Raw genomic sequence first — 22335 nt, 5'->3', positions numbered from 1 at the left:
GATGCAGTTTGAGTTTGAGACCAAGTATGGAAGTCTAAGTGTAAGACCCATGCAATTAATCTGGGTATTTCAGCCCTAGGATATTCCTCCTAAGTTTGGAATTTTCTGACCTTAAGAGAAGGGGGAGTGTGTATGTGTCGGGGGGGGGGGGTGCGAAGAACCCAACAAGAGCAAGTACTTTTAAAATAAACTGTATGCACTTTTCCCATTCTGTGGATGTCCGAGTTCCATCGTTCATAAGTGCATCCTTACCACCAAAGTAGATCTTTTTGGTTATGTAGGTTAACATTTTGTTGAGGACTATTTAGCAGACATTTGCTAAACTATTTTTAAATGGCCCTGTGCATTGAATGGATTGCCTTTTTTTTTTTTTAATGAAAAGGAGTGAATTCAAAATCCATAAGCAACGCTGTGTAATCTTGAATCTAGGATACTATTTCTTTAAAAAAATTTTTTAATGTTTTATTTTTGAGAGCGAGCGAGCAAGCAGGTGAGGGGCAGAGAGGGAGACACAAAATCTGAAGCAGCCTCCGAGCTGTCGGCACAGAGCCTGATATGTGGCTCAAACTCACAGACTGTGAGATCATGATCTGAGCCAGAGTCAGACACTTAACTGAGCCACCCAGGCACCCCTAGGATACTAATACTTCTTACATGAGTGTGCGTGTGTGTGCACGTGCGTGTGTGTGTGTGTAAGGAGGCGAACCCCATCTCCAGTCTGACGAGTCTATGAGGGTTTCTAGCTGGAAAAATGTTCAGGGTGATGAAAGAAGGAATATCCGAGTTTTGGTAAATAAATGCAAACCAGTAAAAATATCAATAAAATATTTTTAATGCCTACAATTTCTTTTATACATAAATTGCAAAACTTTCATCTGTATATGCAAAAGTAGATTCTCTTGCAGGTCAACAGCACCAGAAAACAAGCTAAACTATGTAAATGCTTTTTTTTTAAACTTGATTTGTCCATTATGTAAAAGCCATGATGGATTTAATAACTTCAAAGAAATCTATATCCCGTTCTTCATCCTACACTAAACACCTGAATATTTGTCACATCCACTCACAAAATAAATAGTAGTCTAATATGTTCAGCACGCTGAAAATAAACCAACCAGTTTCTCTTCATATATTTATTCTCTTTCCAAACATGTTTTGGTCTCCTGCTATATCTCAGAAATGTACGTATAGCTGCTTTTAAGTTACAAAATACAAAACAGTAATTTCTTGGAGAAAATCTTGGGGTAACATTAAAAAAATGAAATGTCGAGTTCCCGTAGACTTTCTTTTTTGTTCACAGTCTTTGAACCTTCTCACGGCACACACGTAAGGCTGTCTGTGACATGTGGTACCCTGGCCTCCAAATGGACGTAATTGCATTTATAGTTTAGAGAAAATACAAAGACAAGTTTTGAAAGTAGCCTTAAAAGTGCCCCTTGCTTTGACACACCAACATCAAAAGCAAGTGGGACTGTGCAATCAGAGCCATAGGAGTTTTATGAAAACTACTTTCCTTTCACATCATCTGTCAGAGAATGCCACACCCATGATCATGTAACATTACAATCGTGAAATAACATCACTACATTCGTGAATTAACATTACCCAATAAAAGGCACATCTTCAGATATTGAATTAATAAAATCAAAACAGTAGAGGATACATTAAAAACCAAGCACTTAATTTGTAAACCTTGATAAAATAACAGCTTATTCCAGTTTCTTCAAAGGTTTGTGAGCTTTTTATAAGAGCAATCAGGAATTGCAGAACAGAATGGAAGACAGGATTTGGAAACAAGGCCAAGATTGATTTAAAAGACTTTCTCAAGACTTTCTTTTTAAATGAGCTACAGAAGTGCCCTTTTATAATGTTGATGCTGAGGAATAATAAAGTCAACATCTGTAGAAGAAATGCACTCAAAAGTGACAGATGCCTAAGGACACGACCTGACTCTTCCTATCAAGTTCTAGAACTTTTATCTAGCAGAGTGGTGCCTTTCTGTACAAATAACTGCACACTGAGTAAAGTGCTAGTAAACGTTAAGCCACCAGAAATCTTTCAGCTAGGATAAGCACTTGATTGTAATAGATTTTCAGAGTCTAAATATTGAAAAAAATATATCCAAGAAAACAACTTTTGTAGGGGTGGGGCAGGGAGAAGCACAGAAGTGACAGCAAAGGCAATGTCCCAGATGGTTTTAGGACACGGAACACCACACTGCTTTAAATCCATGTCACTGAGATGGGTGAGAGGCAGTCAATAGGACTTTCTGCCGGTGTTAACAGTTCTTTGTAGATCTACAGAAAGGGTGTTATTCCTAGTGATGAAGACCTCTTCCAGAGGATTCAGCTTCAAAGTTAAATCCTTGCATTTCTGAAATTTGAAACTCAATTCAAATGAGTCAGAGCCTTAAGGGACAGGGTCAAATGGCTGTCCCATGTAAGGAGGCTGACAGTAATGTATTCCACCCAAACTTGAAGAATAAAGAAAGCTTCATGGGTCAAAAGGACTCCACAAAACCGACTCCTGGAACTGTTCTTCAAGCTTACATCACACTCCCCCGCCCTCCATATTTAGAAGCAAGGACACTGCTCTCCGGCATCATCATCTCTCACTTTCTGTTGCTGACGTTTCCTGGAGACTTGGCTTCTCTCCAGCCAGAACCTAGGTTGGCCTGATTGGAATTGCCTTGATTTTGAGGCTTATGAGCTAACAAGTCTACAAATATGACTTGGAGAAAAGTGAGAATGAAGAAAGTTCCAGAGCCCAGTAAAGCACCAGTAGCAGGGAACGTCCTTTTCTACCTGGGAAAAAATCTCTTCACAGTGCATAGTTTGAAATGAAAGTGCAATATGGGCGAGAAGAGAAGGTGGTGCTCTCAATACACATGAATCTGCTTTTTGGTTTTTGGCATTAATTGTTAAAGAATTTAAGATAAAATGCAGTCATTACCATCAAGAGGTACACGGGCACCTTTTTCCAAAATATCTTTATAGAGAGGGAGGAGGGGAGTCTCACATGTCACTTTCTTATTTTTTAAACTATTACTCTTCCAAATCTAGTGTTTGAATAAAATAAGCATTTTTCTTCTTCAATATAAAAATGACTTTTTAGATAAAAATCAATCAGCCACAGTGACCTTGTCTACTTTATGCTACAGCCAACAGAACAGTAAATTTGAAAGGAAAATTTGGAAACGTATTTTTAAACTAAATGTCGTAACTCGTATTTTAATTGGAAAAAAATTTTGTTAATCGCCTTATCACCTAAATTAGTGAATAAGAATGCTCAGCATCCAATCCATGAAGAATGCAAAATACAATATAATTTATTCTACTTTTTACTTCAAAGTCACAGAGATGGCATCCATATGATCATTATAAAGCCTACTCTACATTTTCAACTTCTCAATCCAAACATATACATTAGGACAGGTCACTTTATTGCTGGCAACATTCATGGAAGGGCCAGGTTCCTCATTAAAAGACAAAGTCTGACTGGGAGCTGGGCAGTGCCTACTCACACATCAGCAGAACATGAAGTCAAAAGGCAATCCTTTTCTTTTTTTCTTTTCAAAGTAGCAAAGAAACAACAGAAAATTGGCTGACAGTGAGCGGCCCCCCCGCTAAGAGTGCATAGCTCATCAGGATCAAGGCTGGCACCTGTGAACCGTTAGCTTCATAAGCGCACTCCCCGGGCGATCTATCATCTGCATTAGATTTAACCCTGGAAAGTATCTGGAAATACTTTATGCTCCAATGACAGCCTGCAAATAACAGTGCATTCCTTCTCCTTGAGTACCAAGTATATACTAAAATCATAAAGGGGCTTCTTCATTCTGAAGGCAGGACCTCCTTGCAGCAGAGTGTCTCCAGAATTTCACAAAAATAAGAAAAGCAGCAGCTAACGCTTCTTCAGCTTCTTGGCCTTCCGACGCTTCATTTCTTCTTCTTCGCGTCTCATTTCCTCTAAGTCCTCCTGCATACCTAATCTTAAACTGTCAAAAAAAAAAAAAAAAGTATACATGACGTTACCAACTCTCTTTAAAAATTAAGAGTGAAATTTCAACTGGGAACCCATCTGGAACGTGCTGAGGCTTTAGAAACGCCTCAAGGCTTTGCCACTGAAAACAAACTAGCCAGGAATATTTTTCATTAGGAGCCTCTGCCACAGCCTCAACTTGTAGCAGAAGAAAGACCTCACATAAAACCTCAACACAAAATACCTTAACATTCCCATTAAAGTAATAAACTATAAATTGTTTATCACAATAGCTTTTAAAAATAAAAACTTATTCAATAAATAATATCCTATTCTTATCCCTTCCCATCACTTTAGTTTGATATTTTATGTAGTTACGGGAGGGGAAGGCAAGAGGGAAAAAGGTTTTTTATTCTGGGTTGAGGCTGAAGTGAATTATTTCACCAAGTTAACACTATAAGCAAAGTCATCCTTTATTACCCCACCCCAAGAACTTATCATTAGTTTTGTTATCAGGTAGTCAAATAGGAAACGGACAAAGAATTTCATATTCCTTCTAGGGTCCCCAAGGCCAGCAGTGGTACAGGTTAGCACGACTGAGATGTGTCTGATGTAGAAAGGGAATTAAAGATGGGGGACGAAAAACTAGGGACACGTGCCAGTGGGATCAGAGGAGACCTCCAGCACGGACTGTGCGCCCAGAAGGGTGAGGCCCTGCACTGAGCAACTTGTACACATTATCTAATACCTCACGGGTAAAAAGAGTACATTCTCATTTTACCCATGAGAAGACTGATTTAAAAACATTTTTTAAAACTTTATTTATTTTTGAGAGAGAGAGAGCAGGGGAGGGGCAGAGAGAGAGAAAAGAAGCGAATCCCAGACAGGCTCCACAATGCCAGCACAGAGCTTGATGCAGGCCTCCAACCCAAGAACTGTGAGACCATGACCTGAGCCAAAATCAAGAGTCGGACACTTAACTGAGCCACCCAGGGGCCCCAAGAAGACAGATTTAGAAAGGCTAAGGAATTTGTCTGAAGCTCCACAGCAAGTAACCAGGATTGGGATTCAGAACTGGGGGCCCAAACCCCCTGCTCCCAATGGTATAACTGAAGCAGCAAACGGAAAGGAATGATTAGGACATTTCTGCACAAATGTGTTACGTTCTGTGTTTACCTCTTTGCTTCTTCCTTCTGCTGCTCTTTCCAACTACTCTCCATGTAACGTAAGGCATAATCACTTTCATCTTTGTATCTGATAAGAGGAAATCAATGTTGTTAGGGGAAAAAACCCAAATTCCCAAATATTTAGGAACTGCATCCTCCTGTTTTAAAAATCAGTATCTTTGTAACTAATAAAAACACAGTTAAGATTACTCTTCTTTGTTCGGCAAGGAGTGACAGAGACAGAGGATGGGTAGAGGTGGATTTCTAAAGTCAAGGCAAATTAAATGAGCCCTTACTACTCCCTGAAGGCATTATTCCTGAATCTAATGTCAATAAAGGCACCTAATCCAACAATGCTCACTTACCTCAACTCTAGTCACAGAATAGTTTATATTAAAATCCTGACAGCTCACTATATATAGAAATTATTTTGTACATATTAATCTCATTTGAGCTTCATGAGAAAGGAAAGGACTTTACAACAGAGACAGAAGCAGGCAGATTAATGGCTTGAACAAGAACATTTACCTAGCTAACAATATTACTAATATTAGATTTTTATTTAAAAAAATTTTTAATGTTTATTTGTTTTTGAGACAGAGAGTAAGCAGAGGAGGGGCAGAGAGAACAGAGACACAGAATCTGAAGCAAGTTCCAGACTCTCAGCTATCAGCCCAGAGCCCAACACAGGGCTCGAACTCACAAACTAGGAGATCACGACCTGAGCCAAAGTCAGATGCTTAACTGACTGAGCCACCCAGGTGCCCCCATTAATATTAGATTTATCTGATTTTTATACTAATTCTTTTTACTACTAAGTATCCTTTAAAAAAAAAAAACACTTTTTCTCAGTATTGCCTTCTCATCTCTCATATCCATGGCTTTAAAGGAGGGGGCGATTTTCAGCTAATATGCACTATAATACGTTCCTTCTGTTTTACACGTATACTACCTCATTTAATCCTTCCAGATATCATCCTAAAAAATAATTTTCTCATGTTTATCCAGCTAGTAAGTGGTAGAACTTCCATTCAAACACTGATCTTTAATCTATACTAGTGTTCTCAAACTTTAATGTGCATTTGAACCTTATCAAGCTGATCTAGATTTGGGAGCTCTGAAGTGGGGCCTGGGAGCCGCCATTTCTTAACGCTGTGGTCGGATGATGTCAGTAAGGTTGGTCCCATACTGACTGCTATCCAGGGACCACACTTTTGAGCAGTAAAGCTTTTTACATCAAAGAAAAGCAGATACCAGATCAGATCAGCTTTCAACATAGGTCTGTGGATGGCTTTCTGAGTTCAAAGCCAATCTAGTTCTATTACACTAAGCTGCTTCACTCTTGTTAAATATACATCTTATAAAGGGAACAGCTTAAAAAGGTATATTTTGGCATGCAACTACACAAAAAATCCTGAATTAACTGTTAGGTGCCAAGAGAGTAAATCTAAACAATTATCCAATGATTTCTAATTAAGAATTTTATTTAATGCCTCTACTCTTAATGTTTGTTTTTCCCCCATAGCATGAGTCATTCTGTCATTTATCTAAACCGTCTATAGTCTTACTTTTTTCGGTCATAGCCAAAGATTTCTCGAATGTGCTTTGAGATTTCTTCCTGAGGTTCTCCTTCATCTTCGATAAAATCTTCCATTTCAGAGTCATATTCATCATCATCTTCCTCCTCTTCGTATTCTCGCTGCCTTTTGTAACCACTAGGGAAGGGAAGCCTTTGAGGAACTAAGAACAGAAAAGTCATTATTTATAGGAGCACTGAAACTGAAAATAGGGGCATTTGGGTGGCTCAGTCGGTTCAGTGTCTGGCTTTGGCTCAGGTCATGATCTTGCGGTTGGTGGGTTCAAGCCCTGCATCAGGCTCTGTGCTGACAGCTAGCTCAGAGCCTGGAGCCTGTCTTCAAATTCTGTGTCTCTCTCTCTCTCTGACCCTACCCTGCTCATGTTGTCTCTCTCAGTCTCTCAAAAATAAATAAAAAAACATTTAAAAAAGTAAAAAGAAACAAAATAGTCCCAACACACTTTTACATAAACTAGATTTTTAAGAACTCATTAAGACAGTACCCTCAAAAACCAGAGCCAGCAAACTGGCCCACAGCATGGAATAATTACTAAATTGTCCCTGGTGCTTCATGTTGTCTACAAGGCGTAGAATTTCTATTTATCCCAGGGCTTACTAGAAGCATCTGTCACATCTTCTAGCTTAGTAGTTCCCTTTCTTCTGGATTTAAAAGACTGGCAAAGTTACAAAAAAAAAAATTACAAATAGCTTACAGGATCACTAACTTTTAACTCTGCCAAGAAAAGACACCAAAGGTAAGAACCTACCATCTATTGCCACAATAATTTCATTATATTTTTATTTTATTTTTAATTTTTAAAAATGTCATTTATTTTTGAGAGAGAGAGAGAGACAGCGTGAGCAGGGGAGGGTCAGAGAGAGAGAGAGGGACACAGAATCCGACAACAGGCTCCAGGCTCTGAGCTAGCTGTCAGCACAGAGCCCGAAGTGGGGCTCTAACCCACAAACCATGAGATCATGACCGGAGCCAGAGTTGGATGCCCAACCGAATGAGCCACCAGGCACCCTTCATTACATTTTTTTAAAGTCCAACAAAGTATGAAAGATTCCCAGAATTTTGTGAGGCAAATGTGATAACCACTACACTACAGAAACAAGATTCCCAGAATTACAGATCATTGTTCAAATGAGTAAATCTGACTTAAAAAAAAAATCACTACATTATCCTTATTTTGTTATTTTGCCAAAAGACTAAAACTTTGCAAAAGACAGGCAGTGATCAATAGAGCAGCATCTGGAACAATGCTTTCTAGTCCTTGATGACAGACCCTCCTTTTGTTGATCTATATATAGTTGTTTTTAATATGCATGGCTTGTCTCCTTAACTCAGGGTTTCTTTCTCAACTTCTGACATTTAGGGTCAGGTAATTCTTTGTTGTGAGCAGTCTCTCCTGTGTGCTTTAGGATAATGGCATCCCTGGCCTCTATTTACTGGATTACCTGGGCCCTGTGGTGTCAGTCAAAAATCTCCAGTATCTCCAGATACTGCCAAATGTTCGCTGGACATCAAAATCATCCTTGGTTGAGAACCAATATTCTAGTTGAACTAAGAAGGCAAAGCAGGGAATTTTACCTAAGTAGATTCCTAAAGCACCAGTAGCTAGGGCCTTGATGTTGCCTACTATAAGGAGCAGAAACGCAAAGGCAGTTCCTGGTACATCCTGGGTACTTAAAAAGTATCTATCTGATGAGTAAACAATGCACCAAAGGCTTCAAGCTCACAAATATACTCCAACTTTTGAAGCAAGCTAGTCCTCATGAAAAGGTAAAGATAAATGAATTCTTTGAACCACATAAGGCATATACACTCATCTTGGCTAACAAATCACAGAGCCAAGCTTAATGCACTTGGAGACATTGCAGGGGTGAACACAGAGGGTCCTAGATAACTCTTTCTAAAGCCCTTCCCAAGCTATGATCAGTAAAGCAACTCAGGCACAGAGAGAGACAAAGCATCAGGATTCTATCAATACAGAAGTACATTAAAGGGCACATGGAAGGGTTCACAAGGTCTCGGTTATGTAAAGCAAAGTCTTCTTTCCAATTTCTTAGTAACAAGTAAATATCCTTAGGGTGAAGGACAGTTTTACCTTGGGCAGATCTGTATCCAGATAAGGAAGGCTTCATTCCATTCATCTGTCCATTGCTGGATCGGCTAATTATATTCTTGGAAGAAATTGTTTCTGAGACAACGGTACACTTGGGTTTTAGGGGGAGACCAGAGCTACTAACTGTTCGCCCAGGTCCCAAGCTGCTCACTGGTCTTCCCGGACCTGAACTACTGACAGCCCTTCCAGCTGGAACTGAGACACTTCCTGATCGCCCAGGACCACCAAGTGGCCGCCCAGGGCCACTGACTGGCCGCCCAGGGGGACCAGAGCCATTCACTGGTCGTCGGAGGTCATGTGGACTGCTCACAGGCCGCCCAGGGCCACCAGAGCTGCCCATAGACCTCCTAGAATCGCCTGAGCCACTGGTGGGTCGCCCAGGGCCACTTGAACTGTTTGCAGGATGCCCAGGGCCACTTGTACCACTGAGTGTCCGTCCAGAGAGATTTAAGTCACCGGCTGGCCTCTTGGTCCCACTGAATGATCGCTCAGGTCCTGAGCTGGAGCTGCCATTCTGGCGCCTGGGCACGGGGCCAGAACTAACTGTGGGCCGAGCAGTCCCTGTGCTGGGCCGCCCGGGAGCTGAGCTGGAGCTGCTGCCTGGCTGCCTGATGACACCTGGACTCTTAGCTTTATTGTGTGCGGTAACCACAGGCCCAGGCCGGGAATGGCTAGGATGGGGAGGAGATTTTTTGGCTTTGTGCTCAGTAGCAGATTTCTGAGGCCCTTTAGCAGAAGTCTTTGGGACACTTGGTGAATAGGTGCTGGAGTGGGGCTTTGCAGCCCCATTGAAAACAGGTCTGTCGTGGCCCTCACGTAGTAAGGGTTGGGAGCAATTGCCAGATCCCACTTTGGTCCTCTCTCCTGGCATGGATTTGGATGAAGACACACTTAAGTGTTTTTCATTGGCTGTACTGGGTCTGGGTTTCTTCTCAGCATGAGGAAGGGGTGTACCCCTGGAAGAAGGGTGCTTGCTAAGTTTTGTGCCCATAGTTTCCTTCGGAAAGGGTGCCTTTTTGGCTGGAGGTAGTCTTGCATCTGTCTCAGCTCTCCTTTTCCTCTGTTTCCGTTCCAGGAATTCTCGCTCCCTAAGTTCTTCTGCAGTCATAGGCCGCTCTTCTGTTTTCTTCACTACCTTTATCTCCACTGGTTCATACTGCTTTTTCTCAGCCAGCCTGAGTAGATCCGTGAAGTTCATGAGTGGTGGGGCACTTTTAAGGGGGACCTTTGGTTTGCTTTCAACTTTGGGAGGTTCTCGCTCCTCCTCATACTCCTGCTCTGACTCTGCTTGATTGTACTCTAAGAATTCATCTTCTTCTTCTTCCATCTCATACTCTTGTTCTGTTCCCTGGCTAGTGTGGCTTTCTGTCACCTGCCTCTTCTTTGATTTTTCCTCAACGGGAATCCCATTGTAACCATGAAAATTATCCTTGGTCCTCTTGGCCATTGCTCTTGCCTTTTTATCATGTTTTAGCTCAATTCGCTTTTTCACTAGTTCTTCTTTTCTCCTTTTCTCCTCTAAAGCTAAAGTGGAGAAAACAAGAGCAAAATATTTCAGGGTCTGGAGGTCTCAAGTATGTTCATCTGAAATCAGTAGGTGGCCAAAACACAGGCAACATTCAAGTTACAGTTTGAAGACATCTAGGAATCAAAGGAGGAAGTCCTTTCAACAAGTATCAGTTGAGTCATCTTTACATAATGAGTGGGTCACATATGGGCTTTTCAATATGACAAAGCAAGTGAGAGAATGGGGTGTTAGCTTTAAATATAGAAAATAATTCATACCAAATAAATATACCAAGTTAAAGAAACAGTAGGACCTACTTCACAGTCATTATGAACTATGAATACTTAAATGTATTAAATTAGCTTCCGTGTCATTTGCATGAGGTAAAACTACTGTTTGAATTTGCTGGTCCTCAAAAATTGTCCCTATTTTAACCTTTAAGATAGCATTCTTGATAATCATTTAAAAAAATAAAATATAAAATGTGTAGAAGCAGATTCAGAATGACGGTCAAAGAGCGGAGTTCTTATTGGGACCTAGTGTGGCCTACTGTAAGATATGGTCACTATCCCCAAAAGCACTAAGAGGAAATAAAAGATAATGTCCATACAAATGATCAGCATGAGAACATACATAATGCTCTAAATATAGCTGACTCAGACACACAAATCCATTAGCCTATTATGTTATTACAAGCATCCACTAGTTAAGTACAAGCTAGTTGTGAAGGTAGAAGACTTTATAATTGAGAATTAGGCTATAGATACGTACCTTTTTGCCTGAGTTCCTCTTCTTTTCGTCTGAGAAAAGCCTGAACGGCTGCAGACTGGACACCCTTAACTTTTGGGTCTTTTTTGGGAGGCCCCACTGCCAAACTATACCTTTTCTAAAAATAAAAAAAGTTTAAGTTAAAAGCAATCCAACTTTTTTTTTTTTGGTTTAAAACAATACACATTTATTTTTCACAGTTTCTTTTTTTTTTAATAGTTTATTGTCAAATTGGTTTCCATACAACACCCAGTGCTCTTCCCCACAAGTGCCCTCCTCCATCACCTCCACCTCTTTTCCCCTCTCCCCCCTCCCCTTCAACCCTCAGTTTTCAGTATTCAATAGTCTTTCAGGTTTTGCATCCCTCTGTCTCCCCAACTCTCTTTCCCTCTTCCCCTCCCCCTGGTCCTCCATTAGGTCTCTCCTGGTCTCCTGTTAGACCTATGAGTGCAAACATAAAAAGCAACCCAGCTTTAAAAACGTATTGCTATTAGGTGTAAGGCACTGTACCAAGCAACACAGAGGTTTAAATATTGACTGAAAAACTGATGCTGAATAATTAAGAGATCATATAACTCACATGGAAGCTTAGCTGTAAAATTTTGGTCTAAATATGATTGTGCGTGACTGCTTTTAGGCGCAGAATTTCTTTGTAACAGCCTAAATAATGTGTAAGTGAAGAATTCAGAGAAATACTATTTAGGGGTTATTTTCCCAAATAGGTACTTTGACTGGGGGACTTTTAAAAAGAAACCATCACTTACAATGGACTGTTTCAAAATTCTGAATAAAAAAAAACCACCCACCTTCTTTATAACTAAGCATGTCAAAATGTAACTTTTCAAACAAAAAAAATACTCAAATATTTTCTCTCCTGAGTACCTTATTCCAGACTGTTTTCTAGTAAGATTCACAGCTACACAGGTTACTTTGCATACAATATACAACACTGAGATTTTACTTTGACCATAAGGAAAGCTGGTGGCAAACCAAAGCTAAAAAAGCATTTCAAAGAAATCTAGGCAGCAAGAAGTGCCCAAATCTCTGTACCTTTAGCCACAGCTCTTATGTTCATTAAGTATTAATTTGTTACATAAACTGCTTTAAAAAGGTTTCCATATCACCCAAAAAGTACTAATATTATCCTGGCACAGATGGTATTTCTCTGGGTTTTGATTTTTATGTTAACTACACTGGGAAATGACTAAAGCCATAGTAATGTTCATTTGAACTACAATAGGAAAAACATTTCCACTGTTTAAGTATCTATCATTAGAGAAGTATGATAAACAATAACTCAGACTAGTATGATTCATCTCTAGGACCACTGCACATTAAATATATGGATAGCAAATAAGTTTTTAAATGCCCTCCTCTTTTGTTAGGCAGATGACATTCTTATCCACTGAACCGGTTGTTGCGCTAGTTAAAAAGGGAACACTAACCTCTGAGCACAAATCCACCTACTTAAAACCAAAAAAAAAAAAAAAAAAAAAAAAAGGTACTCCCAAAATGTGCATGAAATTCCCGGAGGAGAGCCAAAGGATCCACGCTTACTACATGGCTGGCAAATACAAGACATCCTGAAACAGGCTGGAAGTCCCAGCCAAGTTAGTTCACAGGCCCTAATCCAGCTTGAAAACCCCGCATGATAGCAATGCTATGACCTGACATGAAATCCCAGAGACAGTAAGTACCCAGACACCTTTCCCAGGCAGTCTGGCTGAATCCCCATAAAATCCATGAGTAAGTCCCATCTCTGTAAATTTAGTTGTAGACCCTTTCTGTTGTAGATGGGGGCCTAATATTTAAAGAAAAGGAGAGGGGAGGGATACTGAGGAGAAAGAGGACATTGCTTTACCTAACTACCTATATAAAATTGTCCTCATTTACAAGAATCTCAAACATAAGCTTTATCTACAAAGAGTTTATATAAGATCTATCCACACAGCCTCATAAGCAGAGCCACACACTCACTTCACTCTATCTAGTTCGTAAGATCTGTAAGAGGAAAGATGGATATTTTTTTTGCCAAGACGTAAGATTTTCCCGTCCTTGCCAACAACCTAGTCCCTATGTTCACCTGCCAAATCAAAGCTTATACAAAGTCCCCCCACCCCCGGCCCTCGGCCTCAAATGCCAATATACACGTTAGGGTTACCTTGAACAGTACTGGTTGGTTATCTAGATATTACAGCTATGAGCACTTCCTAATTTGATTTTAGGATTTCTTCCTAACCTTGGATTTCAAGAGATAGGTAATGGGATACGAGTAGCTGAAAAGCTACTCACGACTGAATACAGACAGCCAAAAGGAAAACAACAGTGTCAATGGGATACAGTTTACTAAGCTTCAGTCATTTGCATAACATCCGCATCATTTTTGCCTTTTTAGTATACCATCTACATTATTATTTACTAATTTTAAGAAAATATATAGACCGAACACTGCGACTTATTATTAAAGCTTTACTTCAGTAATATTCACGAAATGATTGACTTGAGGGCTAGTTACATTTTTGCAGATCATACTAAAATATAACCATTTATAAAACTACTTGTGTATCACCTAAGATCATGGTACAGCCAGAGCTATTATCCACTGCACTTCGGGAAACACCAATAAGGAACATAAAAATATAGGAAAGGCAGAACACAAAGAAGAAACAAGGGAGCAGAGTGTTCAAGCTCCAGATTCACGCAGAAAAGAATTGCAAAGATTACTTTTAGCTTTTTCAAAGTATCCACCTATTTCCATCTGTTCACATTGCCAATTTTAAATTCAGTGTTTTTGTTTTAGCAGCTTTAATACTCAAGGGTATTTATCAAGCCGACTTTACCTTTAACCACACAACTCTGCAGTACTTTTTGTCCTTTCCTATGATGTAGAAGGGATTCAATAGATCTATTAAAAGTCTCCCTTCATGGGTCTGCTAGGAAATAAGAGGGGCAAGGTCCTACTTGATGAGGCTTAATCTATTCACTGACATGAGCTGAGTCATAATGAGCAGTTTCTTACGTCCGCTGTAGCTTGACGCACTCAAAAGCAGATACTGCGAAAATATTAAATATTCTCTTAGGCAAAGTTTAAGTCAAAACCTAGAAATCTGAGGTTTAAAAAAAGGTGGTGTGGGGGGGGTCCTGTATCATCATAGATGATTTTCTTCTTTCTTAACAGTTTTATTGAAATATAATTCACATGCCATAAAATCCACCCTTTTAAAATTCTTTTAATTTTAGAGAGAGAGAGTGAGCAGGGGAGAGGGGCAGAGCAGGGGAGTGGATGGGAGGGAGGAAGAAGGGGAGGAGAGAGGGAGAAGAGAGAAGGAGAGAGGGAGGGAGGGAGGAAGGGAGGATCTTAAGTAGGCTCATTACTCCATCAACCTGGAGCCCAATGTAGCTGATCCCATGACCCTGGGATCATGATCTGAGCTGAAATCAAGTCAGATGCTCAAATGACCAAATCACCCAGGCACCTAAAATCCACCCATTTAATGTGTACAATTCATTGGTTTTTAGTATGTCTAGAGTTGTACAACCAACACCACTACTGGATTCCAGAACATTTACATTATTCCAAAAAGAAATCTCTTACCATTTAGCAGTCATTTCCCATTCCCTGTTTCCCCTCTGCCCCTGGCAACCACTAACCTACTTTCTGTTTCGGTGGATTTGCCAATTCTGGACATTTCATATAAATGAAATCATGTACCCAGTGTACCATGATACAACAGTATTTATCACAATATAAGGTAAAATTTACAGGCCACAGACAACTGGTTATATATGACTGATTATACAAAGTATTAAGATTTTTCAATTTTGAAAATCCTTATTGTTAACTTTCACTTGACTCTATTATTAGAGTGGAAAGTAGACCCCTTCAAAGGCCTAGAAAATATCTTTGAGAGAATGCTCTGTAAGTTAGTTCCTTACATCCCTGAACTGAAAATTTAGAATTCTTTCCCTAGCTTATGGAAAATTAAGAAACGATTAGTTTCTATGACCATTAAACGTTTCTGTTTCAGCACAGGTATCATTTTCTTTTGCAGTAAAAACAGAATATGCCTAGAACTTTAAAATGACAATTATGTGAGTAATACCTAAGTAAATTTAAGTTTAAATGGTGATAATGTAATTTTACTGTCATGTCAGTGTTGACTTTTCTACTTTTTTTTTTTTTTTTGCTCAAATAAAAACTTTTAAAGAAAAAAAGAAGCCCTACAATATGTGGCCGCCATGGCCAGCTCTACGTGTCAGCTGCGCTAGGCCACAGGGCTCAGGTGTCTAATCAAACACTAATCTAGTGTTACTGTGCAGGTGTTTTGCAGGATTAACATCTACAACCAGCTGACTTCAGGTAAAGCAGATTACCCTCCATAATGTGGATGGTACTCATCAGTTGAAGGCCTTAAGAGCAAAAACGGAGTTTTCTCAGAGAAGAAGGTGTTGGTCCTACAAATTTCAGACTTGTCAGCCCCCACAATTACGTGAACCAATTTCCTAAAAGAAGTCCTATTGGCTCTGCTCCTCTGGAGAGCCCTGACTACTGTGGCCTTTTGTATCTTGGTACTTTCCCTTGGTACAATGTTCTCAAGGTTCATGTTGTAACATGAACATGTTACATGTACATGTTACATGTACTTCGTTTCTTTTTATGGCTCACTATTTCACTGTGCTGATTTACCACATCTTATCTACTCATCCGTTGATGGGTATTGGTTTTACTTTTTGGCGATTATGAATAATGCTGCCGTGGACACCTGTGTTCAAGTTTTTTGTGTGAGCATCATTTCTCTTGGGTACAGGACTAACCAGACCTTTTAAAAAGGGGTTGCAGTCAGACTGTTCAATCGAAAGATCTGAGATTTGTTGTAACAGAACATTTTATTAGATAATCCCCTACGCCCACAGGGCTAGCCTGGCAGAGAACCATGTTTAAAGAAAATAAAAATAAAAAGCCTCAGGCTGGGATTACATTATATTTTATTTAATAAAGCAGAACTATTTGGCACTTTCTCCCACATCAGATGGTCACATTTAGCTCTAGCAGCAGCACATAGAGATGCACCCACCAAATCTGAATCTGATTCAAGGCACCAGGCTGCTTCATTGTTTGAGCTTCATGAAAAGCAGCTGGACAAGAGTTTCTTTTATCCTAAGTGTATCCATTTTATTATACTGCAAGCCAGCTCAGTCATTCTGCTGGACCTCAGTGAATGATCCACAGCAGTGAAGCTTATGCCATTTAAATACAGTGTCAGAGATTTTGCCAAGATTTGTAATTGGGAAGCCAAGAGACTCAAAAATATCAACTTACTTTAAGACATATGTGTTCCTTGCACTGAAACTATACTGCCATGGTCAGATTAAGAAAATAAGGAGTTTTCTGTTCTGGAAATATGTGTTAATCAAATATGTTGTGTTGGAATCAATAATTAATCCCTTCTTGAAAGTTGTTCTTTACTCAGGAGATAACATATTGTTGTGATTATGGAAAATATAAATTTCCTGATGGTTTTATACATGTTACAGATTTATTATTAGTTAAGAGTTAGGACTTCTGAGTAATCAAAGAATGTATCTTTTTTTTTTTAAATAGTTGTGCTTCTTTTTTTTTAAATGTTTTATTTATTTTTGAAAGAGAGAGAGAGAGACAGCATGAGCAGGGGAGGGTCAGAGAGAGGGAGACACAGAATCCGAAGACAGGCTCCAGGCTCTGAGCTGTCAGCACAGAGCCCAACGCGGGGCTCAAACCCACAGACCGTAAGATCATGACCTGAGCTGAAGTCGGCCGCTCAACCAACTGAGCCACCCAGGTGCCCCAAAGAATGTATCTTTGAGTTTAATAATAGTACAAAGTTTCTAAAGTATTTGCAAAACATCATAGTCTGGGAATAAATGCAGGCCTGGAAAAAGAATGGTTTGCATTAGGCTTGCTTAGCTGGGTGGTTAAGAGAGCGAAATTAAACAAACAGCATGTTATTCAGGATTGCTATGGGGTCAAATGTAAAACTTACTAGTACTGTGTTGATAAAAACATACCTGATTATAAAATGTAGTATCACAGAGGTACCTCAGAGTCCCTAGCCCAACCTCTATATTAAAAGTGGCCCCAAAAGCACAAGTGTGTATTAACTAGTTGTCACTCACACAATTTGTAACAGTGTGAATTAGAATCTAAGTCTCCTGACTCAGGTCCAAAAGTATTCCCACTACATGTCTCACTTCTAACTTAATCCCAACACTTTCATCCAGCTCTAACCTCAATTTTTATTTGTTTATTTTGAGTGAGTGAGAGAGACAGAGAGAGAGAGAGACAGAGAGAGAGAGAGAGAGAGAAACTGAGGGGGGACAGGGGAGAGAGAATCCCAGGCAAGCTCTGCACAGTCAGCGCAGAGCCGGACACAGGGCTGAACCCACAAACTGTGAGATCATGACCTGAGCCGAAACCAAGAGTCAAACGCTTAACCAACCAACCCAGGTGGCCCTCTAACCTCAATCTGAAACACCCTTCTTGAATTTCCATCTGCCTTTTTTGGATGGTGCCAGGATCGCAAACAGGTCCATCACAACTTTACCCTCTCTCACCCTCAGACTATTTCTGTCAGCCACGCTGGCACTCTCCCAAACAGGCTGTAAATCTCTCTCTACCCACCAATTTCCAAATGTTGGTTTGCCCTTTCAATTTCTCTCCCATCAGACTTTACTGTACATTGAGGAGACATGCCATAAAAACCAACAGCTACTGCCTAAGGCTATATTAGGCTGGAGGTGAGGGTAGGAAGCTGGATAGGTTCAGGCTTTCTCAAGTGACAACCTTCCTCACATCCAATACACTCTTAACACAGGGTCATGAGCCAGTCAGCCTGCATAAAATTCTCTGCTCTGCCATTACTAGCCCTGTCACTTACTAGCTGTGTCACTTTAGACAAGTTTCTTCATCTCTCTAGGCCTCAGTTTCCTTATCCATAAAACAACCTTCCTTATATGGTCATTACTGTGATTGAATTAGTCAATGTACATAAAGTGCTTAGAACAGTGCCTGGTGCCGAGTAAGCAATAGAAATGGTAGTTGTTGTAATTATCATTATTATTCAGAAAGAGATTCTCTTAGGTAGTGATGGGCAAGAAAAATAACAGAATCTCTGTGGTAGTAGAGCTTTTAAAAGACCCTCTCCCTGCTGAAATAGTTACTGCTACTGCTCCTCTAGGCTAGCAACCCAAAGCTACTTCAAGCCCTGGCAAACGCCTCTTCAGATCCAGTTATAACCAATAAATCCAAAGTTGCAAAGTGATTACTTGCAGAAACATTTTTGTCGGCCCATACTGTTCTTTAAAAGGAAACAGAACTACTATAACACATAATGGGCTTCTTTCTAATACAGAGCTTGCTTGGCACCTACCATTTTATATCCAGACTACTTCAAGAACGTACATTGTCTACCTGGCCCTCAAGACATCGGAACCTGCCACCCCAGTTAAAGTCCTTGAGCAACTTTTCCGGTACCCTCAAGGGATTATCACTGCCAAACCCTTTTATGTCTAGTACCACACGAATGCTTTGTCTTTACTTCTTGATCTGAGGATCACACCAGAGCGACAGTATCTTGTCTGGGATGATTTTCACAGCATGACTGTGAGAGAACCACATACCTTGTCTTATGCACCACAAGTCATCGATTATAGTTACTTAGACCCTACAAGAACCCATATTCTCAGCACTACCATTCTATTAAATCAAGACACTTGCTCTTCACTAGAGGAACCAGGGAGAAAAGTTTTAAGTGCAGAGTTACCAAAAATATCTTTTCTCCTTTAAATATAAACAGAGCTTGCAACGGTAACTGGTTACATCACCTCCATCAGCTGTTTTTTAAATTCAGTTTTCCACTGGGAAATGATAACGTGCCTAATACTGCTAGGCATGATGCAATCCTTCCTTTGTTTTAATAAAACATCATAAAGATAACTATTTCTCCTAAAAAGAAACAACAGAAAAGAATTTGCATTACAGAAATGTTCACTGCTTCTCAAAGCAGACACAATAGATACCTCTTAAAAGCGAGCCCTGTGGGGGGGTCACCTGGGTGGCTCAGTTGGTTAAGTGTGAACTCCTGAAGTCGGCTCAAGTCATGATCTCACAGTTTTGAGATGAGTTCCATGTCAGGCTCTGCGCTGAGAGTGCAGAGCCGCTTGGGATTCTCTCTCTCTCTCTCTCTCTCTCTCTCTCTCTCTCTCTCTCTCTCTCTCAAAAATAAACAAACTTAAAAAAAAAAAAGTTTAAGTGGCTGTCCAGGTGTTTTATATTTTGGCCTTCCTTGGAGTTAATCAGTGCTAGTCACCGTAGTTCCTTTCCGTAGCAAAGTTTGACACAGGCACTCTGAAGACTGAAATCTCAACATCGGCTCTGATAAGACTGAAACGGAAGGTGGGGAAGATGGCTAAAAGGAAAATATGAACCGAGCACTAGAGAGGAATGGAGTTACACTGTCAATTACTGCAAAGCCTCTGTGGTTTTCAGACCATCAACCAACCAAATACATCTTATGTCAAACATGGGGTGCATGTGCATGAGCTGTTTCTTGACTTGGAAGATTGTTTACAAGGATACCTGCTTTGCAAGTCTGCTTCACTGTACAATACATATTTCACAATTGATGCTGTGCTCTCAGAGGCTTTATTTACTTTGAGTTAATAAAGTAACTTAGAATAATTAGATAAACCAAGTAAAAGCAAAATCATGAATTAAACTGAACTGTCTTGCTCTGCTCCTCCATAGTTTCTTTTGTGATACATTCATCTGATGTAAAAAGATAAGGATTATAATGCTAATTAAATCAAACTTAAAGGCTTTCTAGCTTTATGTGGGGGTTGAGGGTGGGGAGGGGAATGTATGCTTTCATAAAATATATGCCTACATTCATTAAATTTTAAATGATCTCACCAATTTGTCTTTTTTGCTTACAATCTTTGTTATTTAATAATAGATCTGTTGAAAATGTACATATCTTAAAATATACACAGATTTTGAAATCTTCTGCTCTAGTAATATCTGCTTTTCTCCCAGCAGCTATTGGTTTTTAGAATAACTTAGTTCTGATTCTTCCTCAAAATACTACTGGGTTATCAACGCTAGTATTATCTATTTTTGACCTCCACTCAAAGTCAGGAATATCTAGAATAAAATATGGCCCTAATTACGCAAAGATGGTTATGGGATTCAATACTGACTTTTCTAGGGAATTTACAGAATTTGCACAAAGTAAATTCTGTTGTTCAAGGTTTCAGTGGTTTAAGCCCATAAGTTCAACCTGCAGATCTAATGACTCATGGCTTAGGGGAATGATTATTCAGAGTACTTTGGATGGAGATGAATATATGGGAATTTAATAAATATTAAACTGACAAATGCCAGTTTTATTTACCAATTATTTTACTATCTTCAGATCAATATTTTTCAAAAGGGCAAAAAGAATGGGCCAGCCTCAGAAGACAAAAAAAGTGCAGAAATGGGAAAAACAAAACACTGCAAATACACAAAAATCTAAGAAATGCAGAACACATAGTGAGGGCTCAATAAATTCCAGCTGGACTGACTTTAACAGAGAACTGTTCATTCGAGCTCTACACCTCACCGCTCAAACCGCAGGTATCACAATGCAATCTGTCGGTTTACAGCTGTGCTGTGGGTACCATCCGAGGATCCAGAAATGATTAGTTTATGCAAAACAGCTACACCTCGCAGACCCGGCACTCTCCACCACTTCAGCACGTAGATCTTAAAAAGTGTTACATCGCTCGGTGAATGTTGCCGAGTTTGCAAAATTATGAGCAAATGGGACACAGATTTCAAACAAAGACAAATCTGGAAGGCCACAAGTAAACGGAAGTTGAAACTAGCTCACCCATTCTGTTAGCCAAGGATTTCGTGGAATCCGCTCAACTTCTCTTACCAATACAAAAGGTATTATTAAACCTTTGAGAGGTTTTAATGTAATCTCATCAGAGAACTTGTTCGAGAAATCACACAATGTTTGACCCCATCTTAGGCAGGAAATCACCCAAAAGGCTATCAGGCTACGTCCCTAAAGCCCCTAAAACTCCCCAACATACACGCTTTCTTTCCAACCTTTGGGCTGAAGTTTATGCCAAAGCCAGAAACTACTGGCGCTGGATTCCACCATGTACCAGGTACGGTTTCACTCACCAGCCTTCACACAACTCTGAAACACCCGCACTGCAAAGTCCACGTTGCAGGGGTGACTAAGCCGGCGAAACCTACCCGCCGGAAGACTTCCACTTCGCACCTCAAGCCCCTTTTCAAACCCATTCCCCAAGAATGCACGCCCAAGACAAGCAAACAAGGCGTCCAGGTCTTTCCTCTCCCGGAGGCGATAGGCGGATGCCTGGAAGTTCCACGGGCCACAAATTCCAAACTTCAAGATTAGGGTCTCCTACATTGGCGCCCGTCTGGTACTCACCGGCACAGTGTTGACACCTTGTCCTTTGGAAGCTATCAGGAGAATTTCCCTGAAATCCATGTTGACAGTGGCGGAGACACTGGGCCAGGTTCTCGGAAAGAAGTGAAAGTATGCCTTACCTAGGCGCCCAGCTACAGCCAAGTGAACAGCCTGGCCCACCCCTCTCCCACCCCCTCCTCAGCACGACCACTTCCGGCGCCTTCCAAAGCCGTCTGCCCGCCCTCTTTCCTCTTGTGGCCTATATTCTTTCAGGTCCGCCGCTCAGCTCGCGAGTCCCTGGCGTAACTTCCGCCTTTAGGCTCCAGACACGTACAAACGTGGTACGTGGCTGCTGGCGTCGGCGAAGGGGCGGGACTAGGCTCTGCAAGAACCAATGAGACGAGGCCTATTAAAGCGAGGGGTGTGGCCAAGGGAGAGAGCCACTTCCCGGGAGGCAGCGGCTGGCGACTTCACAATAATGGTGTTACTTGTGAGCTCACAGTAGGGAAGGCGAGCGGGCGGGGAGTTACCTACCAGGCCTGGGGTCGCTGGGTGTTACGGGTGGGCGCTCGGGTCCGAAACGGCGGGGCCCCAGCAGCTGAATCGACAAATCTCGAGCAGGGGGTTTCAGTTACCGGTTTCTAGGTACTCACAAAATTGCGCAGGCGCACACGGCAAGGACTAGTCCTCTGTCTTGGATACACGTTACTCATCACATCCTGGCACGTGGTGTGTGCTCATCTTC

General features: G+C 40.7%; 1 protein-coding gene across 1 annotated transcript; it reads right to left on the bottom strand.

Annotated features, from left to right (window-relative positions):
- Positions 1 to 811: 811 nt before the first annotated feature.
- Positions 812 to 21892, bottom strand: SPTY2D1 (SPT2 chromatin protein domain containing 1). Its single transcript, XM_029956612.1, has 6 exons — positions 21612 to 21892; positions 11131 to 11245; positions 8835 to 10376; positions 6716 to 6887; positions 5158 to 5235; positions 812 to 3997 (listed from the first exon to the last, which is right to left on the bottom strand). Exons 1-6 carry the CDS (start codon positions 21669 to 21671, stop codon positions 3904 to 3906), a joined length of 2061 nt encoding a protein of 686 aa, XP_029812472.1. The 5' UTR covers positions 21672 to 21892; the 3' UTR covers positions 812 to 3903.
- Between the last annotated feature and the right edge of the window lie 443 nt (positions 21893 to 22335).

Source organism: Suricata suricatta, chromosome 11, assembly GCF_006229205.1.
Source record: "Suricata suricatta isolate VVHF042 chromosome 11, meerkat_22Aug2017_6uvM2_HiC, whole genome shotgun sequence".
Lineage (NCBI taxonomy): Eukaryota > Metazoa > Chordata > Mammalia > Carnivora > Herpestidae > Suricata > Suricata suricatta.
The sequence above is the reverse complement of the archived record's forward strand: the minus strand, read 5'-3'. Positions and strand labels throughout refer to the sequence as shown.

What these genes read in the sequence shown, in the direction of transcription:
- SPTY2D1 (XM_029956612.1), bottom strand. Translation starts at nt 21,671, where the DNA reads ATGGATTTCAGGGAAATTCTCCTGATAGCTTCCAAAGGACAAGGTGTC. An exon ending in AAGGTGTCAACACTGTGCCG is followed by an intron (nt 11,246 to 21,611) that starts GTGAGTACCAGA and finishes TTTTATTTTTAG; the next exon opens with AAAAGGTATAGTTTGGCAGT. An exon ending in AGAGGAACTCAGGCAAAAAG is followed by an intron (nt 10,377 to 11,130) that starts GTACGTATCTAT and finishes TCTCCACTTTAG; the next exon opens with CTTTAGAGGAGAAAAGGAGA.